Source organism: Vulpes vulpes, chromosome 1 (genome assembly GCF_048418805.1).
Source record: "Vulpes vulpes isolate BD-2025 chromosome 1, VulVul3, whole genome shotgun sequence".
Lineage (NCBI taxonomy): Eukaryota > Metazoa > Chordata > Mammalia > Carnivora > Canidae > Vulpes > Vulpes vulpes.
This window is the reverse complement of record NC_132780.1, coordinates 143,207,758-143,228,338: the sequence shown is the minus strand read 5'-3', so window position 1 is coordinate 143,228,338 and position 20,581 is coordinate 143,207,758. Positions and strand designations below refer to the sequence as shown.

General features: G+C 40.3%; 1 protein-coding gene across 2 annotated transcripts; it reads left to right on the top strand.

Moving 5' to 3' along the window:
- Positions 1-3,011: 3,011 nt before the first annotated feature.
- On the top strand, positions 3,012-14,424 carry ENPP5 (ectonucleotide pyrophosphatase/phosphodiesterase family member 5). 2 transcript variants are annotated; one of them, XM_072733318.1, is made up of 4 exons: positions 3,012-3,179; positions 5,654-6,517; positions 8,018-8,194; positions 11,941-14,424. In XM_072733318.1, the coding sequence occupies exons 2-4, from the start codon at positions 5,689-5,691 to the stop codon at positions 12,366-12,368; spliced, it is 1,434 nt and encodes a 477-aa protein (XP_072589419.1). In that variant the 5' UTR covers positions 3,012-3,179; positions 5,654-5,688; the 3' UTR covers positions 12,369-14,424. The 2 variants fall into 2 exon arrangements, with proteins under 2 accessions (XP_072589419.1, XP_072589422.1); XM_072733321.1 differs by having other exon boundaries at positions 3,019-3,179; positions 5,765-6,517.
- Positions 14,425-20,581: the final 6,157 nt, after the last annotated feature.

Genomic DNA, 20,581 nt, shown 5'->3' with positions numbered 1-20,581 from the left:
TCCAAAACTGTGGGAGAATAAAAGTTCTGTTGTCAGCCACCTAGTTTATCATAGCTTGTTACAGTAGCCCCATGAAAATGATACTCTATGGATACAATTTACAAAATACAAGAATGCAAAGAACTTTATAAGGTTATATTTAGCTTACATAAAGCTTTCTGAGGATAAAAATATAATACTTGTGTGAAAAAAAGTACAAATATATCATTAGCAGCCTAAATTACTAATAGCTTGGACTTGGACTAAGTCTTGGACTTAGTCTTGAATAATCTATAATTCAACTTTTCACTCATCAGGCGAACTTCAGTTAGTAAGTCCAAATTAGTGAAGACCTACTTTTTTTTTCTTTCTTTCTTTCTTTTTTTTTTTTTTTTTTTTATCAAGAATCAAGGTCAATCTGGAACCAGAGTCCCAGTGGTTCCCAATCTATGACTATTGAAAATGTGAGACCCACATTTTGCAGACTGTTCTATAACATGAACTATAACATGTTCTATAACATATTCTATAACATGATCATGAGATAGATTTTCCTTCAGTTTGGTAGTTTGTGGTATAATTATTTGCAACCTTACAGGTTTTTTTTTTTTTTAATAATTGTAAAATAACTTATTCACTTCCCCTGCCAAGGGATAGAGACTAGTTTTGAAAACAAAACTGGCAGAGCCGGTCTTGGCTATTTCATAAAGTACACATCATATTTCAGTTTTAGCACAAGCCTCTTCTAGCTCCTGAGGAAGAAAATAATCCATCCCTCAGGACGCCTGGGTGGCTCAACAGTTGAGCATCTGCCTTTGGCTCAGGGTGTGATTCTGGGGTCCTGGGATTAAGTCCTGCATCAGGCTGCCTGCATGGAGCCTGCTTCTCCCTCTGCCTGTGTCTCTGCCTCTCTCTGTGTGTGTCTATCATGAATAAATAAATAAAATCTGTAAAAAAAAAAAAAAAAAAGACAGAGAAAAGAATCCAGCCCTCAAACCCCTATCAGACTTCCTTAGGTAGGCAGAGAGACCCCATCCCCACTCCAAACCTCATGAAAGAGGTTGCTTTTTCTGGTACTCCCATTACTCAGAAATATATTACTAGCACAATAATGATTATATTGATTCAATTACATAAAATAAAGGAATAATCAGTCAATAACAGGCTGTGGCTTATGCTACCTTGATTTGCTGAGTAGTTTGTGTAACAGGACAGAAGTTGAGGCAATAGGGCACAAGACCTGGTACAGATGTTTAAGCAGGAATTCCATGTTTTTACAATCATTCCTTTATCTGTACTATTAGAGCCTGATTTTTTTCTCCATTAGTGACATGAGATATACAACAAGCTTATCAGTCAAACCCTACATGTCATTATATGGAGACCTGGGAAGAGTCTCTAGCACTCGCCGAGCCCCTCCCGAGTCATTTTCCACACTGTGTGCTGTGGTTCACTGCTGTACCGTACCTACTTCACTGGGGTAGCCGGTAAACACAATCATGCATTCTATAAAAATGTTTGCAGAGTAAGGCCCGGGGTCATCACCTGAACAGAGTCCAAAATTGCTCAGTGACCCGCATAAGTCTTGTTTTCACTCCACCTGCTTGCTAGTCAGCATGCACTGTTCTTTGAGTGTCTGGGAGAACACAGGGTTGGCCTATTTGGGGGGGACAAGGACTTATAATATTGGACTACCCCGTTCCAGGCTTTGGCAATTTCAAAGGACAGAGCTTAAGGAACTTAGAACAAACTGTACAACTTTACTATCACTGGGTCTGGCTAAACACAGAAACCAGCCTCTCTCATCCCTACCCCACAGTGTGGGAAACCATAAACTCAAATAAAAGGTCATGGAAGAGTGCCCAGATGCCCTTTGGGGTGGTACAATGCAATCAGAAGGGAGAGATTGGGGTAGGGTCTGTCCCTCCACAAGAACTTGAGAGAGAGGGAAAAAAATGATGACCAAAATGTTTGCCTTGCTTAAATATCAGCAAGAATGTCTATTCAAATTACAGTTCCAGTACACTAGACAGGGAGCTAGGGAACAGGAGCTCCAGAGAGGAGTCAAAGCCACTGGTTTTGCTTTGTTTTATGGGCTAATCAAACGTTGACACTTAAATTGTGAACTAAACCAAGCACATATTGTTTTCCATTGAGGGTGGTCAAAATTAGGCCAGGGGAAGCTGTAGATGGACAAATCTCTCCAGAGGAGCTCAAGGTCATTGTTACAATCTATGGTAAATGTAGTTGCGATCAAATTGACAAACCAGGCACATGCCCTCCTGAGAGAGAAATGAGACCTGATGTTGGTGGCCGGATTGCACATGTGGAAGCGACTGGAAGCAGAGTCTGTAGTCTAGGTGGAACCATCAGAGTAGCTGGCCAGCCTCTGCCCCTGTGCAAAGTAACCTAACGCTGAACCTGGCTTGGTTGACTTGGAGCAGTTTCAGGTGCCACAGAGACCTCATGCTGCAACAACGGGGGCTTGTGCTGCGGAACCCTTCCAAATCAGGTTTTTCTGAGATAAAGCAGGTCACGCCAACCAATAAAAGAGTTAAAATGTCATTGTCCCATCGACTTTCTGGGGGGGGGGCGCTCAAGCGTCCCTCAGAGCAAAGCCCAGGGTATGGAGTCACCGATGTTTGATCCAAAAAACCCCCCAAAAAACAAAACAAAACAGAAAACCCACAACAGAATAACAAAAACAAAACCTTGAGAAATCAGATAAGAAAATAAAAATACTTTGACTCAAAACAGGGGAGTGTTGCCAAACCACGGGGCTCTACATCACCGACTGCAACGCAACCGCCTGGCAAGGACAGGCCACACGGCAGGGGGGCGTGCGAGCCCACAGAGCGGGGACCTCCGCGCCCCGACCCGGCCTCCGCGCCCCGGGGCCGCCGCGACCCTCTGCTCCCGCCGACGGGCCCCTCCACCCCCCTCCACCCCCCTCCACCCCCGGCCCCTGATTAGCAGGCGCTGCGGCGACTCCTCGAGCCGGGCTCCGGTCCGGCAGGCCCGGCCCGGCCAATAGGCGGCAAGAGGCGGGCCCTGCGGCCGGGGGCGGTGCCGGGCAGGTGCACGGCGCCCGGCTGCGTGCAGGTGAGCCGCCGCGCCTCCGCCGCCTCCCCGCGGTGCCCCCTCCCGACTCTCCGGCCTGTGGTCCGAAGCCCCTGCGGGCCGTCCGGATCGCTGCGGGGGTAAGAGCCGGCGGGGGGGGGGGGGGGTGCTTGCCCCCGGGGACCCATCGGACCTTGGCACACGCGCGCCGCCACGGGGCGCGGGCACCTGGGGCAGCGGCGGGCGGGAGGTCTGCGACCTGCGGACCCTCCCCCGGGCCGGGCGGGGATGGCGGCTGGGACGGGGGCCTCGGGACGCCCGACAGCTCCGTGGCGCCCCCGGTTCCCGAGGCGGCCGAGCGGAGGCCGGGGGCGGGGGCGGGGGCGGGGGCGCTGGCGGGCAGCGCGGGTCTGCGCGCAGGGGCAGGGCCGGGGGCTCCTCCGCGCGTGCGGCGTTTTGTGCCTGGGAACGCCCGGAGCGGATCCTGCCTCCGTCCCCACCCCCACCTCGCGGCTGGTTGCTTCCTGTCATCGGTGTGATAGTGCTGGTGCTTCCTCTTCTTCTCCTTTAATGCTGATTCTTCTTAACCAAACCTTCCACAGCTGCAGACAGCACACCTAGCCGTCGTTTCTTGTCTTTTGTCCGGGAAAGCAGTTCCTTCCTAACTTACCGCAGTTGCTAAATTGATCTACTTAGAGGCCAATCAGGTGTTTCATGTAGTTGCATTTTTTATTTATTTTTAGCCTTAAATGATAGTCGTTTCATAGCAGCTTTCCTTGTGTTAGGAAGGTGAAGGAGAGGGGGGTAAAGGGGAAACAGCATCCTCAGCCAGATGTTAGTAAGTATAGCTGGAGATCTTTATCGGAGCTGATTTTTAAATGTTCCTTCCAGGATTGGAAACGTTATTGCCGCTTGAGAAATAGTTTTTTTTTTTTTTTAAAGACTTTATTTATTCATGAGACACAGAGAGAGAGAGAGACAGAGGCAGAGACCCAGGCAGAGGGAGAAGCAGGCTCCATGCAGGGAGCCCGACGCGGGACTCGATCCCGGGGCTCCAGGATCGCGCCCTGGGCCGAAGGCAGGCGCTTAACCGCTGAGCCACCCAGGGATCCCCGAGAAATAGTTTTTGAATTTGATTTTTGAACCATTCTCTGGAGGCCAGTACCTAACCCAATTTCAGTTTAAGTAACGTTCTAGGTGAAATCATAGTTAAAAATTACTGCATCTGAACGCCAAGCAAGCACGCCAAGCAGTTTTTACTTACCTGTACCTATAATAGAGCAAGTGTCTGGTTTTGAGGTTTGAAATATATCTTCAGCATATTCAAATTAGCAAGGTGTCAAAAGCTGAATTCAGGAGATTTCTTGGCACAGAAGTGTGGCTAGATCCAAGTTTTGGTGGGCTTATAAATACCTGCATGCAAGAATGGACAAGAAAAGGAGAGAACCAAAAATCCTTGCTTGATTTGCAAGCCCAATGAGAGCTCACAAAATTTACATATATGTTGTTTATCCATATTGCCTTTTGTTAGCTTTCTTGAATAGAATAAAAGCTTTTTAAAAGTATGTGCAGGTTTAAAAAAACCAACCAACCAACCAACCAACAGCCTTGATCCAAAGGAAGTGTTTAATCCTGGCAGGTGCTTTTCCCACACATATCACTAAGATTAAATATGGACAAATTATATTTTTTCAGAAAGCCAACACCAAATTTCAGGATTATGTTGCTGTTTATACAGAAACTTGTCTTAGTTTAGGAAGGCTATGCTTGAATTATGAAATAAGTGAATGTAGATTACATTTCACATTTATATTTGAGTGTCAAATTTTATGTCACTTCAGAAAACGAAGTTCATCTGTTTTCTCTTTTCTTGAATAACATCCCTAACTGTGATGAACCAAGTAAAGCCTTGGCTTTGAAAAATAGAGGTGTATGGGGATCCCTGGGTGGCTCAGCGGTTGAGCACCTGCCTTTGGCCCAAGGCGTGATCCTGGAGACCTGGGATCAAGTCCCACATCAGGCTCACTGCATGGAGCCTACTTCTCCCTCTGCCTGTCCCTCTCTCTCTCTCTCTCTCTCTCTCTCTCTGTGTGTGTCTCTCATGAATAAATAAATAAATAAAATCTTAAAAAAAAAAGAAAAATAGAGGTGTATATGGGTTTTTTTAAAGCATTATTATTGGATTAGCTAATGGTATTCCTTGTTTCTAGATTCCTGTAGTTGGTCTAATCATAATGACAAAACATTCATAGATACTAACTTGACTATATCACCTTTATTGAGAGAAGTCAGAAGTCTGAGTTTCCTGCAAAAGTTTTTGAAAAGTTTTTGTTTTTCTTAAAAGTAAATTATATCATATTTTAAAGTGATATTTGAGGGCTTAATTACTTTGAGAAATGTTTTGATAAATTCTTGGAGAGTAACAGTTTCTAAAATGCAACAAAACTGTTTAGCTTTATTATGCAAGTAGCCCCGGGTCTCTTGTTTAAGATGGAGCAACATAATTCTTCCAGGCTATGATTTATGATATAACTGGGATTACTGTACAATCACTGTCAGTTTTGTGTAAGATGCACACAAAATTGTCAATAATTTCTACATGTTTTTTATACAGATTATCTTACACTGAGCTGATCAAATACTTTGAAAATGACTTCAAAACTCCTCTGGGTATCCTTCATACTTGCTGCATTAATACTCTCGATTACATTTTCTCTCCAACCAGACCAGCAAAAGGTTCTACTGGTTTCATTTGATGGATTCCGTTGGGATTATTTATACAGAGTTCCAACACCCCATTTTCATTATGTTATGAAGTATGGTGTTCATGTGAAGCAAGTTACTAATATTTTTATTACAAAGACCTACCCTAACCATTATACTTTGGTAACTGGCCTCTTTGCAGAGAATCATGGGATTGTTGCAAATGACATGTTTGACCCTATTTTGAATAAATCTTTCTCCTTGGATAACATGACTATTTATGATTCTGAGTTTTGGGAAGAAGCAACGCCAATATGGATCACAAATCAGAGGGCAGGACATTCTAGTGGTGCAGCCATGTGGCCTGGAGCAGATGTAAAAATACATAATAGCTTTCCTACGCACTATATGCCTTACAATGAGTCTGTTTCATTTGAAGATAGAGTTGCCAAGATTATTGAATGGTTTACGTCCAAAGAGCCCATAAATCTCGGTCTTCTTTACTGGGAAGATCCTGATGATATGGGCCACCATTTGGGACCTGAGAGTCCACTCATGGGGCCTGTAATTTCGGATATTGACAACAAGTTGGGATATCTCATACAAATGCTGAAAAAGGAAAAGCTGTGGAACATCCTGAACCTAATCATCACAAGTGATCATGGAATGACCCAGTGTTCTGAGGAAAGGATAATAGAACTTGATCAGTATGTGGATAAAGACCACTATATCCTGATTGACCAATCTCCAGTAGCAGCCATCTTGCCAAAAGAAGGTAAGTCTGAACTGAGTGTTGGTTTGGGGCTGGGGCTGGGTGTGCCCAACACAATTCAGTGGGAGTTTTTGCTTCTGTGTCTTCAGAGTATGCTTGCCTGTGTCATGGTAATATTCTAGGGTTTAATCCTTAGACTTTGAAAAGAGAAAATCTTATTTCTCAGCATATAATTTTTCACTTTTCCCAAGAATATTGAAATTGATGCTCTTTTTATATCTATGGCAGATGGATTTAACCATTTTGGAACCACCAAATATGATGAAAGCTACAGCCTCCTTTCTAGAAAAATTGAGATGGAAAGAAAAATACAGAATTTGCATGCGATTCCAGTGATTTTATGGAATCCTGAAATTTAGCCTTCTGTGGTTCCTTTTGTAGGACCTGCTTACTAGGGAAGCAGTATAGGAAGGAGAAAGCATTGATCAATCTGAAGATTTATTTTTCTTGTCTATAAATAGAGGAAGTAATAATATGTTGAACTTCTTACAAACCTTTCCTCAAAGCCTCATAACAACCTGGTCACCTAAGTGTTACTTCTGTTTTAAAGACAGGTGAGCAAGCTCAGGTTTAACCTCCCCAGATCACAAAGGAAGCACAGAGCAATACTCAGACTTCTGACTTCTATTTTATCAGTGTTTACTGTTAATTTGGATATCAAATGAGAGAACAGATTTTGAAAAGCTGAATACCTCACAAAAGAACCTTATATCCCTCACAAGGGAATTAAGAAGATCATATGAAACAGTGTGCACCTGAACACAAACTTTTGAACAAATTCAGTATAAAATAACAAGTTTTTTGTTGTTTGAGAAAACCACATTAATTTTTCCTTATAAAATTGGAATATGTCCCGTGTTGGGGGTTGGGAGGCAGGGAGGAAGCCCCAACAAATGGATTTGAAAAACAAGAAAAGGATTAAAGACAGTGCCCAGGTTCACTGCATTTGAAATTACAGGGAGTACTTTTGCCACACCTCCAGGGCTTTAGAAAAACTTTCCGTTTTACAAGCTGCGTTCCATCACCAGGATGTCCTCTCTCAAGGGCTGCGTCACCCTCCAGAGATTGTCTCTCTGCACTCACAACTGTCAGAACTTAGCTCTTTGTTTTCCTTTGGGGAGGCATTTTACTTAGTGCCACCAATTGGGGTGTGTGCGTGCGTGTGTGTGTGTGTGTGTGTGTGTGTGTTGAAGTGTATGTAGTTAAGTCTTTAGAATAGAGATTTCTAGTTCCATATAATGTCCGCTCAATTCTGTAAAGTGAATTTACTTGCAGCAGAGGATTAATCATTTCTGTTTCCCCCTCAAGATTCTTTCCTGGGGGGCGCGGGGTAAGTTTTCAAGTATCTGGCTATATTTCCCTATGCTTGCCCCCTGGTGCCTTACTTCAGTGGGGTGTCAGGAAGGAAGAAATATTCATTGGCCTCTTTTGCCAGGATGGTTTTTTGATTGTCAACAGTGAGTGCCTTGTTCTGAGCATATCTCCGTATCGCCCCTCTTTTAGGTAAATTTGATGAAGTCTATGAAGCACTAGCTCGTGCTCATCCTAATCTTACTGTTTACAAAAAAGAAGAGATTCCAGAAAGATGGCATTACAAGTACAACCATCGAATTCAACCCATCCTAGCAGTGGCTGACGAAGGGTGGTATATTTTACAGAATAAGACAGATAATTTTCTGTGTGAGTACGTTACACTGTTTCTTCCCATTCTGTGTCATTGTTTGTTAGAGTAGAGGCTGTGGGTAATACAGCAGTGTAGTGACTAATCAAATAACTAACTGGTGACCCACATTAATAGCAAATCAAGGATCCTTGGGACTTTAAAAAGAGGTAAGCCCCTAAACATTTATCTTTCTGGAAGTTATCAGACCAAAGATATGCAAAGTATACATATACTGCTAATTAACAGCCATCATGCTCCTGAGAAAAACATAATTGGAAATTTATAAATTGAATGATTTTCTGCATCTGTTTTATGTTCTGATTTCATATTAACTTAATCTCTATTTTTATTTAAAATTGCTAGCTTTCTAGGTTCTTCTGCCCTTCTGGCTCTACCAAATATAGGCCGACTTTGTTTTATACCTTGGAAATATTTCCAAAGAGAACTACACATGGCTTGGATGATCATATATCAAAATGTATTTTTTTAATGCCTAGTGACATAATTTTGGAGATATTGCCGCCAGATTCATTGTAAATATAATGGAAATCCCATTTGAAATTCAGACATGCAACATAAGGAGCTTTCTGGGATCCCTGGGTGGCTCAGCGGTTAAGCGCCTGCCTTCAGCCCGGGACGTGATCCTGGAGACCCGGGATCGAGTCCCACATCAGGCTCCCTGCATGGAGCCTCTTCTCCCTCTGCCTGTGTCTCTGCCTCTCTCTCTCTCTCTCTCTCTCTCGAATAAATAAATAAATAAAATCTTTAAAAAAAATAAGGAGCTTTCTATCCTTAAACGTATAATTACCTCTTATGTAGCTTCTAACAAGTTAGTCAAATGGAAAAGCCATCCACAGGGTTTTCCTCATCTTTAACGGGCTCGTCATGTGTATACTTGCTCTTCAACTCCCCACCCATTCCCTGTTCTGCTCTGCATTCCCATGGACTGACTTCCACAGACTATATTTCCTAGGCTCCTTTGTGGGCTGGTTTCTAGTTAGGTTTGGCCAATAGAAGAGACTTGCAGGAGTTTGGAAGAAGCCAGGAGATTTGTCGCACTCATTCTCTATCTTAGGCTGTGTCTTTAATGGTGACTTCATTTCCTCTGCGATCCCAGCTCCCTCTGGACATTCTCTCTCTACAGTCTCAGCTCCTACTGGGAAGCCCTGGTTTTGGGGCTCTGGTAACACCACCTCTTCCCTTCTGTCCATCCAGCTGTAGGGGGCCAAGGGGCCATACGAGGTTCCCATTGTTCCTAATCACTGGGTAACCTTGCCATCCCATGGTGCTTCTCATCCCTTAGCACTTTTATAACTAGTCCCCATATGAAATTCCCTCTGTTGGACCACCTTACATGGATTCTGCTTTCCTGGTTGACATAGATATTGATATGACTACTTACTGATCAGTTCAGCTGGAAGTTGTTTCTCCTCTGTTACTTGGATAGTGAAGGAACCACATTGTACCAACACTACTTAGGAATGCTTTTTTCGTCCTTGACCCTTGATCTATGTAAGAGATGTGCAGAAATGTCCCTTCAGGTAGAATTGGGTTCCTATCATATTTATTGACCAAAAGAAAACCAATTGCCTGACCATGGCATTTGTAGTACATACAGGAGTCATAGTGGAAGATGTATACCAGCATGGTTTCTGGTTCTTAAAACCAGTTTTACATACAGATAATGATCTGTCAGCCAATATTTACTCACACCAGGGGAGTTGTTTTATGAAAGCCTTTAAAAGTAATTTCTTTCAAAGATAATTTCTTTGGCCATGAGAATAATTGCTGCCTTTATATGTTCAGATTCTCTTGTATCGTCCGGATAGCTCTTATGTTAGAGGGGTTGCTCAAAAAAGGACTGCTGTCTCTGAGGAGATTTGTACTTTACAGTTAATGTAAATCTAAGAGGATCTCTTGAAATTTTGGTCTGGTGAACCACAATTACACAAGAGATTGGTCACACCTGTTTTTGATAGAAAACCTTAATAATGCTCCTATTTATGTTATATTCCACATAATTATTTATTCAACAAATAAATATGTGAAATAATTATTTCTTCAACAAATAGTTAAGTATTGGCCAGTATATTCCTTCTCAATCTGACTTTCAAAAAAGAATGAAGTCCTAATGTCCAAAAGCAGTGGTTCTCAAAATATGTTCCCTGTAGGGTGCCTGGGTGGTACAGTCAGTTAAGTGACTGACTCTTGAACTCAGATCTTGATCTCAGGTTCATTTGTTAGAGTCCTACACTGGGCTCCAACTGGACACAGAGCCTACTTAAAAAATAATAAAATAGGGATGCCTGGGTGGCTAAGCAGTTGAGCGTCTGCCTTTGACTCAGGGCATGATTCCAGAGTCTGGGATCAAATCCCACATTGGGCCCCTGCATGGAGCCTGCTTCTCCCTTTGCCTCTCTCTCTCTCTCTCTCTCTCTCTCATGAATAAGTAAATAAAATCTTAAAAAAATAATAATAAAATAAAATGCAGTTTTATACAATTTTCATCCTTCAATATTATATCTCTTGATAAATCAGAAGACTTCTAAACCTTTTACTTTATTTTTAGCACACAGTGCTAAATTGTATTTTGATCTGAACCACCAGTGTAAGATTTTACCCAAAAGTCCTGACCTTTATCTTTCTATAGTGGATTGTAGCTGTTGCTAGGAGTTTGATTTTTATGGCATCTTTCGTCTTTACTAATTGTGTCTCCCCTTTTATTGGTAATTATGAATTTATTGTCTTTTTGACAGACCACCTTTATCCCTTTATCATTAGAATATAATGGGATGCCTGGGTGGCTCAGTGGTTGAACATCTGCCTTTGGCTCAGATCATGATCCTGGGATCCTGGGATCGAGTCTTGCATCAGGCTCCCCGCGGAGAGCCTGCTTCTCCTCCCTCTGCCTGTGTCTCTGACTCTCTCTGTGTGTCTCTCATGAATAAATGAATAAATAAAAATCTTTTTTAAAAAAGGAAGAACATAATTGTAACAAAGTAGGTACCTAAAATATTTGCTGATTATTAGTTTACCTGCCACCAAAAAAACAAAAACAAAAACAAAAAACCAAAATACCCACTTTCATTTTCCCCTGACTTGGTTCAGCACTACTCTCTACCCCTCCTCCTCTGCTGTTAGAAAGATTTGTGATCAATTCGCCTTTTCACTTTCTAAAATGAATAGTGATGTTGACAACAACAAATATTGCTCATAAAAGATTGTTTTCTTTAAAAGATGACTTTGTTAGGGATCCCTGGGTGGCGCAGCAGTTTAGCGCCTGCCTTTGGCCCAGGGCACAATCCTGGAGACCCGGGATCAAGTCCCGCATCGGGTTCTCTGCATGGAGCCTGCTTCTCCCTCTGCCTGTGTCTCTGCCTCTCTCTCTCTCTCTCTCTCTGTGTGACTATCATACATAAATAAATAAAATCTTTAAAAAAAATTATAAAGATGACTTTGTTAAACTTTGCATTTAGGGATCCCTGGGTGGCGCAGCGGTTTGGCGCCTGCCTTTGGCCCCGGGTGCGATCCTGGAGACCCAGGATCGAATCCCACGTCGGGCTCCCGGTGCATGGAGCCTGCTTCTCCCTCTGTCTGTGTCTCTGCCTCTCTCTCTCTCTCTATGTGTGTGTGACTATCATAAATAAATAAATAAATAAAAATTTAAACTTTGCATTTAAATTCAGAATTGGATGATCCAACAGTTATTTTCATCTTAATGCCATCTGGTTGGCTAACTTATTCATTCATTTTATCTTTCCAGTAGGCAACCACGGTTATGATAATGCGTTAGCCGAAATGCATCCAATATTTTTAGCCCACGGTCCTGCCTTCAGAAAGAATTTCACGAAAGAAGCCATGAACTCCACAGATCTGTACCCACTTCTCTGTCACCTCCTCAATGTCACGGGCATGCCACACAATGGATCATTCAGGAATGTCCAGGATCTGCTCACTTCAGCAACCCCAAGACCAACTCCTTACACACCAAATCCTACACTCCTCCATAGTAGTGTCAAGCCCGGAGAAGATGAGCATGAGGAGTCATATGCTTATTTCCTAGGGGTGTCTCTCGGCAGCATTTTGGTGATTGTATTTTTTATAATCTTCATTAAACATTTAATTCGCAGTCAGATACCTGCCTTACCAGATATACAGGCTGAAATAGCTCAACCATTATTACAAGCCTAATGCTACTTTGGAGATTGTGTATTTATTTCAGTGTTTAAAGGTTTCAAATTCTAGGAAACCAGTTTTAGACATTTGCACAGATCTTTAAGGAGTTATATACAGGCACAGCCACACACACACACCAAAAGCATACACATGGACCAAATACACTTACCTACAAAGGATTAAAGTGGGGAAGTATGATTCTGTTATTCTCTCTTAGGGGTAGATAAAATCCTGCTTTATTTGGATATGGCGCATATAATGTATATATATTTAGCAACTTTGCACTAAAGTATCATATATATTGCACTTTAAATTACTCTTCTAATGGGTATCTTTATGTGAAATGCATTTTATTGACAATTATATCTTCTACTTTGGTTGAAAAAGACCAATTTTTCTCTGCCCACAGAGAAAAAGAATACTTGTTACTTATTTGAACTGGGTGAATTTTCTAATAATTCCTGAAAAATGTAGAAATATCTCTCCTTAAACCAGGAGTGCAAAAAGAAAGTCAAAACTGTTGGAGATTAAATGCAACAACCCTTGTCCATTGAATTGTGAGAGATGCATTCCCAAAAGCAAATGTATCTGGGCATTCCTTTCTGTGCTTCTTTTTTTTTTTTTAAGGAAAAATAAAACAAAAACTCATGTCTTTTAAAAAGATTCAATACTGACAGATTCCATCTAAACATACATTCCATCTAAATATTTCATTTCTGTCATGAAATTCATTATTGCTATTTTCTGATGAGTCATTCTGATCCTATAATAATGAAGACAACGAAATATCTGTGTCCTTCCGACGTAGTCCAGCACTGGCCTGCTCTGAACAGAAGAGATTGGAGACCATCCCAGCAATAAGTTTTTGTTCTTGTTCTGTAATTATTTGCTTCTTTGAAAACTAAATCACTTTTAATCACATTAAAAATCACATTAGGTACATCAACGTTGGTTTTCTTTCTGGTAACATGTAGTAAGAGCACAAGCATCCCTAAGACTTGAGTGTTTGCAGATCCAGAGTTGCAAGGGATAACAAGCTGTGTTAGGTAAAACACAGGCCACTCAATCTGCAAGGGCTGTGCAGAGCTGGGGAGAGAAAATTAGGTGGGACAATGTCTGGTACGTTCATACTGTCCCCAGAGCAGTGCTAAAGGGTGCTTGATGGCAGAAACCAGGGAAATAGTTCTCAGGGGGAACAAATGTCCAGGATCTGGACAGGATTGAAACAAGAGGAGCTGAGATCCTAGCCTCATTTCATGAAATATTTGGATACCCACTCACTGGCTGCTCAGTGAAATCAGGTTCACAAACACATCTGCTTGGTCTCCTTTATTTCAACCACCAAAGCTGTGCTTTAGATCTTTGAAGTAGTCAGGTTGGGGAGACCTAGGATTTACCTGTCATTTATTAAAGGAAAAGAGAAAATCCTGGAAAGAAAAGCTTTCTTTGAAGAAACAAAACAAAACCAGTTTATAGAGAGATGGACCACAGATGATACTGTGATTTTGTGTATATGAATGCATCCACTGGCTAATGAGTAGGTAAAACGGTATAAGTATTCTAGAAAGATAGGATAAAGCAGATAGAAAGAACAAAGCTATTTTTACCTTCAAAAATATAGTTGAACTTAAGGAATTCCTAAAATAAAGTGAATGGATTATTTTTTAAATGGTAATAGCAATAAAGAAGATTAGCACTTAATTCTCATTTCATTACAAAGCCTCTTAATCAAATAGAATGGGATCCCTGGACGTGTACTGACATTAAAAAGCTGAGAAATTAGATGGTAGATGGCAAACTCCTCCAGAAGTCTGAACTCTGAATTAGACATTTTAGAATCGGCAGCCATTCACATTGGCTTGCTGTGTAGCTGTGAACTTAGCAGCATGACTGAGATGCCAATATAATCACTGAAAGACGAAATTGGTCTGTTTAAAAGCGGAGCTGTTCACATGCTGTCTGTACATTTAAAAATTGTTGCATTAAGTTCATTTTAGAATTGCCTTAGTGGTAAGAAGAAAGTAAATGCTGTACCATTGATGAAATCATTAAAATTCTGATCTGAATATTGGATTATTGAATGGTTTCTTTTATTTACACATAACTTCTCCTGTAAAATGTCAGCAGGAGAGTTTACCTGAAGGAAAGTAAAATTTTAAACTTTGCTGGGAAATCTAGTCATTCATCATACCTTGATAGCTTTTTTGTTGTTTTACCTGCATATCTGCATGGTCAAACTTTGTATGCACTGAATGCAAATTAGCAAATAGAAATAAAATTTAGGCTAGCTAATCTTGCTAATGGTAGGTGAAAATTTTTTAAGGTCTGAAGGTTGGAGTCCCCACCTCACGCCGCCATTTTTGCTGAACAACATCAACTGTTTTGTACAATCTATTAATTGATAAGATTTGTCACCTTCAGTGAATGTTTTGAGATTTCTTCTCCCTTTGCCACCTGGCATGTAAATCTAAAACTATTTTCAAAATGCTCTTTGACCTCTTCAGGTAAAACTAGGATCCTATTAACTTCAGTTTCTTACAAGAATCTATTATCTCTAGAAAGTCTCGTGAAGATACTAGGTTTTTGAGTTGTTAAGTTTTTCCAGCTGTTCATTGACTAAGGGGGACAGACCAGAGAATCCTAGAGCCAGGAAGGATCTTAGGGACCCTTCTACTCCCGACTTAACAGGGTCCCTTGACAGCTGTGAAATGACATGCATGCACTCATGAATGCCAGCTGGAAGCACGGCCCAGGATCAGTTATCCTGATGCACCCTGGGGGACAGGACTTCAACATAATGAATGTTAAGGGGACACAATTCAGTCCAGACAGGCAGGGGATGCAAAACAAAAACATTAGGCTCCTGGAAAAGTGAGAAGCTGTACAAGAAAATAGATTCATATCTCTCTTGATAGCATCCCATTTCTTCCTTCAGGATTGCTATTGAGAAGTCTTATGCCAATTTATGCCCACTCCCCTTCCACCTCCATAACATTTGTTTTAAAACCCTCAGTTCTCTGAAACTTTACAGTTGCTAAGATATTCCCCTTGTCATTCAAAGGCCTTTTTATTTGAAAGGTTCATATCTCTTTTTCATTAAAGCCAATTCTCCTAGTTCATTTTAGTTATAATTTCCTTTTGTCCGATTTCTGTTTACCCTCTTTGGCATCCATGTCAGTTGAATGCTGAAACCTCTGACTTGGTTGATTGTTTGTCTCCTTTAATACTTTCCAACTCTGTGGCCGTTAGACCACTCGAGATACTTCATCTTCTGAGCCCTTTTAATTTTTTACATGTTAAAAGTCCTATTTTCTAATTTTCCCAAGTTCTTGCTTGTTCATTGCTTTGTAATAATATACTGGTAGTTATTTTAATTTCATTGAAGTAAAACGTACTCAAAGGTGTACAAAGCGTAAATGCGGCCAATTATCAGAAAGTGAATAAATCCATGTACCTGTCACTTTAGAGGAGAGAGAGAAAATATAACCAGCACTCCAGAAAGATGCTCAGTTCTCTTCCCATTCGTTCCTGCCTCCCTCCCGCTGAAGGCAATCCTATCCTGACTTGGAATGCAATAGAATAGCTTCCCCTATTTTAAATGTTATCTAAATGATCAAATGATATACTTTTTTTTAAAGATTTATTTATTTGAGAAAGAGAGAGTGTGTCCAAGCGGAAAGGGGGAGGGAGGGAAGGGAGGGAGAAGCAGATTCCCTGCTGAGCAGGGAGCCCAATGGGAGGCACAGGGCTCCATCTCCAGACTCTCCCATCATGGTCAGAGCCAAAGGCAGATGCCTAGCCAACTGAGCCACCCGGATGTGCTAATATGATATACTTTTAGGTTTGTTTTTTTTTCACTCAAGATTATATGAGATTCATCCATGTTCTTGTGTGTATCACTGCTTTATTTTCATTGCTTGATGGAATGACACTATATGAATATACCACAGTCTTATTTATGTGTTCTCATTTTTGGAATTTTGGATATTTGGGTCCATTTCCAGTGCTATCAGTATTCTTTTACATGTCTTTTGGCATATATATGTATACATTTTTGTTGGATATATTCTTTAAATCCACTAGTTAGGCTAGGCTTTCCCAAAAGCAGAGTCTGAGACACAGGCAACTTTTGCGTGAATTGATTGCAAGAAATGAGAGTGAAGAACGGGGAGTGAAAGAGATGGAGAAGAGCCTATACAGGCATAAGTCAGAGGATTGGCCACCATCATGATTGATTGGCACTCAATCCTGCAGCATCTTCAAAGAAGACTTATAAATCTCAGAACTGTCTGCCTGAGGAATGCAAGAGGGAAGCAAAGCATTTATCCATTAGCTTCCAACCCACCTCCATGCCCCCAAACCCTGCCCCCGTTAAGGGTGGTTGCATAGGTATTAACTCCACGAACTTCTGGATACTGCATGTGCAAGTGCCAAATATGACTTCAGAGGCACCCAATGCCTTATGTCTGGGAAAGGAAGAAGGAGGCTAAGCATTGTCAGGTTGCATCCATGGGGAGGTGGTCTGGTCTGTGCCAGGATGAAATTGGAGGTAAGGGGTGAGCTGAGTGGATTTGAGACACAAGAGATGTCTGATACACCTACATGTGTATGGATCCTTCATTTTAGCCAAGGTCAGCAATTCCGTTCATCTATTTGTCAATCCTTGTGTCAACACCATGCTGACTTAATCATCACAACTTTATGACAGTTCTTGACTTCTGATAGAGTAAGTCCTATCGTTTTCTCTTTTTAAAGATATTCTTGGCCCTTTGCACTTTTACATGAATTTGGGTCAACTTATACAATTCCATAATAAATAAATAAATCTCTGCTGGAATCACTTGGATGCAATGACCAATTTGAGGATAATTGATGTCTTTACAATGTTGAATCTTTCAACTTATAAACATGATACAGCTTTCTATTTTGATCTTTCTTAATCTTCTCGATGCTATAATTTCCTGTGCAAAATTCTTTATGAATTTTGTTAGACTTATGCCAAGATATTTCATGCTTGTTGATACCAGTATGATACCAGTTATAAATTTTCTGATGATATATAGAAATACACTTGACTTTTATATATTGACCATATATCCAGCAATTTTGGTAAGCTTCTAGTTTGTCTGATTCCTTTGGCTTTCCTCTGCGTGTAATCATGTCATCTGTGGATATGACAGTTTTAACATTTTTTTATTCTTATACAGTTCATTTTTCTTGCCTTATTGAGTTGCTGGCACCCCCAGTGCAGTGTTAAATGAAAGTGATCACAGTAGACAGCGTTGCCTTGTTCCTGACTTTAGGTGAAAAACATTATTTCATCATTCAGTATTTTTGCTGTATGTTCACAATATTGTGATATTATATTATGATTCAGTAGGATAGTTTCTGTAGGCTTATTGCATACATATTGGTTTGAATTTCTCTTCTCTTCCAGGTTTGGTGAGTTGGGTTTTTTTTTTTTTAATAATAAATAAGTGTTGAATTTTGGTAAATGCTTTTCCACATTTATTAACATGAACTTGTTTTCCTTTTTTTCTTATTAATCCAGAGGATAAAACTGATTTTCAAATATCAAACTAAGGTTGCACTTCTGAGATTAATTCCACTTGTTTATGTGTATTTTCCTTTTGAAATGCTGCTAAGCTCAATTAGGTATTTAGTTAAAGAATTTTTGTTCATAGAGATATTTTCCATAGTTTTCTTTTAAGATCTTTGTCAGATTTTCGTACCAGTGTTATACTGGCCTCATAAAACCAGTTTGGATATGTTCCTTTCTTCTCTATAAGACTTTGGGTAAAATCATTTCCTCCTTAAATGTGTAATACAATTAATCAGTGAAACCACCTGGACTTGCAAGTTTTCTCTGTGGGGATGTTTTGGTAACAACTTATTTTTTGTGATAGATGTAAAATAAGGCTATTTAGATTTTTTTTTTTTAGATTTTATTTATTTATTCATGAGAAACAGAGAGAGAGGTAGAGACACAGGCAGAGGGAGAAGCAGGCTCCATGCAGGAAGCCCAATGTAGGACTAGATCCCAGGGCTCCAGGATCATGCCCTGGGCCGAATGCGGTGCGAAACTACTGAGCTACCCAGGCTGCCCTAGATTTTCTATTTGATTTTGTATCAGTCTTGCTTAAGTTGTATTTTTCAAGGAATTTATTTTATCTAAATTGTCAAAGTTATTGGCATAATATTCCCTTGGTATTCTTTTGATATATGTAGGATCTGTAAGTGATGGCTCCTCTTTTATTACTGATCTTGCCAATTTGTGCTATCTCCCTTTTTTTCCTAAGTTAGTCTTGTTAGGGGCTTATCAATTTTATTAAACACAATACCAAAATGTGACTTTATTAATTTGTCTTTCCTATTTCATTGATTCTATCTTTATTATTTCCTTTCTTCCACTCACTTTGGATTATTTTCATCTTACTAGCTTTCTAAAGTGGAAGCTGAAATCATTGATATTGAATCTTTTCTCAAGGACAAGCATTCAAGGTTATAAATTTCCATCTAAATTCAACATTAGCTGCATTCTACAGAATTTGGTATGCCATTTTAGAAGTGTATTGTTTAACGGACAAATATTCAGGGCTTCTCTGGATCCGTTATTGAATCAATTTTAATTCCATTGTGGTCAGAAAACATACTCTGAGATGTTTGCATGGTATATATCATTTTCTGTCCTTTTACTTTCAACCTGCCTTTGTATTTAAAGGGCAGACTACAAATAGCTGGCTCGTTTTTTCATCCAATCTGACAATCTCTGTCATTTAATTGGATGTTGCCTATTTACCTTTAGCTTGCAGATATGGATGATTTTCCATTTTGCTACCCCCCTCCACTATACTATATTGGTCTATAGTTCCACTTTGGGGATGCTACTTTTATCCCTGGTATAGTCATCTCAAAAACCATGGTATCCATGATATCCATAGTATAGTCACCTCAAAAACCCACGTATTTATTTCTAAAACATGTTTTATGAGGCAAATGTAACACTGATAATCAAACCTAATAAAGACACACTAAAAAGGATTATCAAATTTTGGGTCTGGGCTTTTTCTGTATAATAGTTTATAATTTGCCCAATCTCTAATTAGAAATTGATCATTTCCTTTCTCTACTGAAATAAGTTTTGTTCAACTTTTTCCTGGGAAAATACCCATTTGATCTGTATTTTCAAACGTATTTGTGCCAAATAGTATAAAGTAGGTTATTAAGTGTTCTGCTCTATTTCACATCGTGTTTTCTCTCCTTCTACACCTCCACCCCTTTTTTGATTATGTTGGCTTCCAGAATTTACAGATGCCATCAGGGCTCCTTTTATACATTTCCCTGTTCTGATTTCTCAATGCTTTAGGACAGATGTTTCATACTTTGTCCAGATTTTCTAGTCCTCAGCAACAGCGTTGGTTTGAGTAATATGCTCCACCATTTTACTGGAAACAGAACTTTTACTATTTAGAAAAAAAAAAAAAAAGGTTTCACAAAAATTTTGTGTGTCTCTCCTCAGTAGAAAATTCGAACAATGTTTAAGTCTGTAATAGTCTGGGTCTTGCCAGTAGGAACAATCTTATAAAACGTTTGTATAGTGCGGTTGTTTGGATTTGCTTTGGGGTTTCTTTTGATCCTTTCCACCACCCCCTCCTATGAAAGTGAAGTAAGCAAGGCAGAGAGGAAAAACATGCTGATAGGGTCCCTGACAATTCATTGCATTAACATGTGAGGGCAGTCTGCACGGGAGGCCTCTGTGAACCTTCATTCTAGGGCTGGAGGAGCTCACCAGATTGTTTATTGATGGTGAAATTCAGGTTTCTGCAGTCAACTTCAGGTAGAAGTTAAGTGGAAAAGTAGGCAGCTTGCCCGACAGTTTAGCTTGATTTTGGGGTAAGACTGCTTTTGCCAGTAATGCGGCCGTGAGACCTGAGTCACAGGACTGAGCAGTTTCAACACCAGTCACCACCTGCACACATGTTAGGATACAGAACTGTATTATACTATGATGATCAGCATGTTTGTGGGTTTTTGGTTTTTTTTTTTTTTTTGCTTTAATATCTACTTCTTGAAAAATGTTAACTAAACCATTCAAGGAAAAAAGAAAATGTTTACAGAACAATGAAAAACGAAAATCCAAAGGGTTTATGCCAAAAAGCAAACCGGTCTCCTGCAGCCTAATTCAATTGGACCCAACAGGTTCATTTAGATTCACATGTTCCCTCAGT

What these genes read in the sequence shown, in the direction of transcription:
- ENPP5 (XM_072733318.1), top strand. Translation starts at nt 5,689, where the DNA reads ATGACTTCAAAACTCCTCTGGGTATCCTTCATACTTGCTGCATTAATA. An exon ending in AGCCATCTTGCCAAAAGAAG is followed by an intron (nt 6,518 to 8,017) that starts GTAAGTCTGAAC and finishes CCCCTCTTTTAG; the next exon opens with GTAAATTTGATGAAGTCTAT. An exon ending in TAAGACAGATAATTTTCTGT is followed by an intron (nt 8,195 to 11,940) that starts GTGAGTACGTTA and finishes TTATCTTTCCAG; the next exon opens with TAGGCAACCACGGTTATGAT.